Here is a 5,206-nt window from a genome sequence, read left to right on the forward strand (position 1 = left end):
TAAAGTAATAAATTTTGCGGTATGTATATCATGCGCAACGCACACCAATGGTCGGAAATGTTTCACCCTACGTTTGGTTTCCTCCAGCTAAATTCTCGTACCGTGCTGAATCAATTTAACATTAAAGCACAATAGCCGGCTACACACTGCGTCATATTATATTTCTTGCAATTAATTACCGATGTTTTACATAGTTGACTCGAAACAAGAAAATGAGGCCATAATTTAGTTCTCTTTACTTAATTGTCTGCCAATTTGGTAGCTTTACCAGACTTTTTATGTGGTATTAACGGATTGTATTTACCTGAATTCGTCATCTCGTTAGGCATGTTAATGTCAATCTTCCTAATGTGGGACTCTGAAGCAGGACACTCCAGAATATTTTCGGGGCTTCTGGGACTAAACTTTGATTCGGCTGGCTTCCCGATATCCGCCAAGTCAATATCATCAAGTTGTCGGCGTAGCTCCTCGATCTCTTTCTGAAGTCTACGGGTCTCCTTTAACTGGTCACGCTCTTTAACCAGCTTTTGAAGTCGCGCTCGCTCACGCAAAAGTTCATCACGTAACCCAGCTTCTGGAGGTGTTTGGCTTGGCACCAACTTCCCCTGGTCTGATTTAAGAAGAGCATCCTCATTTTTAAGATCAACAGACTGATATTGCATGTGTGAAGCCCATTGCGCCATATTTTCTTTTTGACGGGCTGCAGTATCCACCAATTCAACTACAAAAGAAGAAAGCAAAAATATGATCCGAATGAAATTCAAGAACGAATGAAAACGTGCAAAAAGGGAGGCCGAATCAACACTGAGTAGTCCAACAGAATGCTCTCCCTTGATAACTTTTTATAATTTTGTTTAATGACCTTGAAAGTCCAAAGCATGTCACTACAGCAAGTGCTCCATTCAACTTTCTGTGAAGAGTTAAAACATTACAGTTTACGAATGTTAAACAAAATTCTAACAAAAAGACACTTTAAAATATATGACATTTTCACTCATTTTCGGTTTATGCAAGGGTTTAATCAACACGCTACATGTATATTATTCATAACTACTAAGTCGGAAATAAAATACTATTCAATCTTTCTGCCAGCTTGCCCAAATGTTATTTCAGCACACAAGTTGCCACTGATCATTTGAATGCGTGTGACAGGTTGCATCATGTTTTTCGTTAATTGAATACAGTTGGTTCCTCAATGATCGCTACATTAAGAACTGGGGAATTGAGCAATGTACAAACATATAAGCCATATTTTGTAAACTCACTTCGTGTAAACATGTATGCTTGGCTGTAACTTATTTATGATTGTGTAACGGGTAAGGAAGATACATATATGGAACGAGTTATCTTAGGGTATTACGTTGCTGATGCGGTACATACAACCCTTTATGGAGAACATACATCTAGAAATGACACTACTGGGGGTTTAATAGATGATGAAGTATGCTGTTCAATACCTATCGATTTTCTTTGTTGCAATTCCACCGGTTATTCCACGATGTGTCTTGGCATATATTATCTTATCGCATACATGCAACAAAGAACATCAACATAAAAGTGTCCGAGTGTGAGACATTAACTATAACAGAAAAATACACATTAAACTATATTACCTTTACTATCATTGTCGTTTGACAATATGTGTTGTTGCCCATCATAGCTGTCCATTGTATCGTTCAGGTCACTCGGGTCAACAGTGTCTAAGCCTTTTCTACCAAATATTATTTTTCTTCCCATATGCGACATTTGCATTGGCTGGTTTCCCTTCCATATCTTTATCTGAATAAAAAAAATGAGATAAAGGGCAACTAATTAAGGTTTATTGCTAATTAATTCCCGCATGAAGTGAAACTAAAATACCAGTGGGTCCTATTTAAATGAGGTGTTCATGATATTCATCAAAATACGTTAATATGGTTTTCACGATCTGAGTGTCAATACTTCTTCTACATCCATGATTCTGACTGCCTTACTTCGTTTGCATGGGCAGTTCGCGGTCGTTAAGGACTTTAAGTTACATGATCATTTACATGTTATTCTTCTTCAGTATTTTCACATTGAAGATTGCTCTGATGAGGTTTATACTTGTAATTTTGTAATAATAATACATGTAATGGCAATACATATGCCCATAAGTGATTAAATTTCATTTGCATCTATCAAAACCGTCAAAAGTGTATCGTTCACTGCTTTTACATCATCAATAAAGGCTTCGTTCATTATCAATACCGCCGGTTATAAAGAAAAAAAAACAGGAAATGTTTCTAATGCGAAGTTAGCCCGCTTCGGGGTATCTTGCCACATGCCATTCTGTATTTAACAGCACTGACACATGACAAAATGTAAATCACCATTACATAACATTCTTCAACATGTTGCAAAATATAAATTACTGTAAACAGAAAAACACAATAATGCTTGTCTTTGTTAGTTAATTAAATAAAGAAATTATATTCTCACCAGTGGGTTCATTGATTAAGAAATGGTCGGCTACTTTGCTAACAGAGTATAACTAAAAATTGTTCTATACTTCTTTATTCATTCAGCTCGTACACAATGAGATCTGCCAATAATGATTTGCGTGTAGGTTAGAGTTTCGTTTGAATGGACACTCATTATCATTTGCAAAACTATTTGACAGATATAATTAAGGCGTTGGTTGAATAGTCTAATTCTTATTATCTATGTAGTTACCAATTTCAAGTTTACTTAATACAACGCATGTCTTAATTCATGACAAGAAGAGTTTTATATAATATATATTACACATATTGAGAACGAAGGGGGAAATTAATTTAGAATAGAATAACACATAAATACATAACAAATTAGTACTGCATGTATATTTAAATAGCATAAATCTGTATCTTAGACAATGCTTGAATTGATATAATTGCTATAATGCAATCTCGCACACAATTGACTAACAATGAAATAAAAACATGTAGAATCAATTATTATATTTCGCTTTTCTTTTTTAAAATAGTTTGTATGCATATGCAGAAATTTGAAACCCTTACATTATTAGCGGTATAATTATATGTTAAAAGTAGAAAACGGTTTTTATGTACATTTCAGATAAAAGCATTTTTCCTATCGTCTAATGTCTGTTTCAGAAAAAGCAACTTTAATCCATCTTACACAGCTTTAAATTAAAACATTTGCATAAAATTATAACAACTATCAGTTATCACACTGATATCTTGGGACTTATCGTTTTTTACGCCTGTAAGCACGATACATGTATAATACACATTAAAAAAATGGCATTAACATACAAATATACAGTCATAATTTAAATTGGTGTTGGCAGGTTAAATATTTTTCTTTGATACGCCCTACTCTTAAATTGCCGACGAATTTGGCTTCACATATGTGTATCGACACGTCGCAAAACATATAATATCAAACGTAAATATAGTAGATATTTAATTCAAAACATTTCTATTCAACTCAACACAACTATTTTCTTAAATTTACTATATGCAATACAACAAAAAATATTAAATAACTTGTGTTAAATGATGTAATAAAGTGTTTTCTTACGATAGAAAGAATAAGTAAACCCAATGTGAACTATTCATCCTTCGGGAACAGTTAAACATTTCTTAATCCGTCCTTCTCATTATTAGGTTTATCACAGTCTGCGCACTTTGCTTAAATCATGTCCAATACGCATGCGTGTTTCTATCGAGCGGAGAAAAAACACTTTAAAAGAAGACGCTTTAATAACGTCAACTGAATACACCGATTTTAAACCTATGAAAACAGTGATTTGCCAATTAGGCATTCTGACGCAACAGGTCATGATTACTCCTTGTAAATAGTTTGCAATTGGGTTTAAGATGAACAGTATCAAATTTGCATGAATAGGCTTATTTATAGGCCAAATTATAGTGATTTCAAATTGATAAATTATTTTTCATTGAACTTTTACAATATATTATCGATTCCATTATAATACTCATAAGTTTAATCTGAGGCAGATTTTTTATCATGGTTTGGAAAAAAAGATGTAACGTTATTAAAAGTAACAACTTATTATAACATTTGTCCTTGAAACAAATTTAATATCCTTGTGAATCATTTATTGATCATTATTAACTACGAGGGTTGTTCATAAAGTTTGTTGAAAAGTAATAAAATGCATATCATTTTATATTAACATTCCAATCGAAAGGAAACCATCGAACAATGTATCAACATATAAACGTTTATACAAGAAATTTATTCTTAAAGAAACCTAGCATAGTTGGTATGGAAAACTTTGATGTCTAAACATTTAATGACGTCATATCCGTATTCATCAGACATATTGACGTCATAACTAGACATTTGAATTGTTAACGACATTATCTACACCCAAAGGTAGTGAGCGCGCTCAGCCATAATCATGGATACGACGTTAAAGACGGAACAACGTTCCGTTATTAAACATTGTACCCCAACGTGAATGACACCAACAGCAACCCTGACGTTTAAGGAGCGTGTTCTGCAAAATGTTGCAGAAGTCTTGTGTTTAAATGGCATAAGCATTTCAGAGACAGTGAAAATGGCCTGGATGATTCTCAAAAATCGGGCCGGCCATCTAGGACTGAACGCGACATAGCATGGGTCCGGGATATCGTACAAACTGATAGCAGAAAAACCGCTCGGGAAATAAGTGATATTACTGGAGTATGTGCAAATGCTGTGTATCGGACCATCTTACATGACCTAGGTATGCGGAAAGTATTTGCGCGATGTGTGTGCCGGCTACTTAACAATGAGCAGAAAGAAAAAGGAATCAGCGCCTCACGTGCCTTTTTGGACCATTTTCAACGCCAGGACGATGCTTTCCTGAAACGTATAGTGACAATGGACGAGACCTGGCTTTATTTATATGAACCCGAAACCAAACAGCAATACATGGTTTGGAAACACCCGACCTCACCACCACCAAAGAATGCGAAAGTATGCAAGTCTGCTAAGAAATTCAAGTATGTTTTCTTTATGGATTATAAAGGTATGATCCTACAGGACCAAGAACCGGAACGGAAAACTGTCAATGCCGCTTATTATCAGAAGGTATTGACATATTTTTTAAACCAATTTATATCTAATAAAAATGTTTTAAACAAAATTACAATTAATCATTTCACAAAGACGGAGCATTGCTGAAAACGTTTCCTACGGTTTCACATTAATTTGTATATTACCGAAAGAA

General features: G+C 34.4%; 1 protein-coding gene across 1 annotated transcript; it reads right to left on the reverse strand.

The window, feature by feature from the left end:
• Positions 1-304: 304 nt before the first annotated feature.
• LOC128207231 (uncharacterized) lies at positions 305-3,633 on the reverse strand (the record flags this gene model as incomplete). The annotated part of the gene is given in 3 exon segments (XM_052910041.1): positions 305-721; positions 1,614-1,779; positions 3,547-3,633. Coding segments are annotated over 2 exon segments (556 nt in total), but the record flags the coding sequence as incomplete, so codon positions are not given.
• Positions 3,634-5,206: the final 1,573 nt, after the last annotated feature.

The sequence above is a fragment of the Mya arenaria genome, chromosome 11 (genome assembly GCF_026914265.1).
Source record: "Mya arenaria isolate MELC-2E11 chromosome 11, ASM2691426v1".
Classification (NCBI taxonomy): domain Eukaryota; kingdom Metazoa; phylum Mollusca; class Bivalvia; order Myida; family Myidae; genus Mya; species Mya arenaria.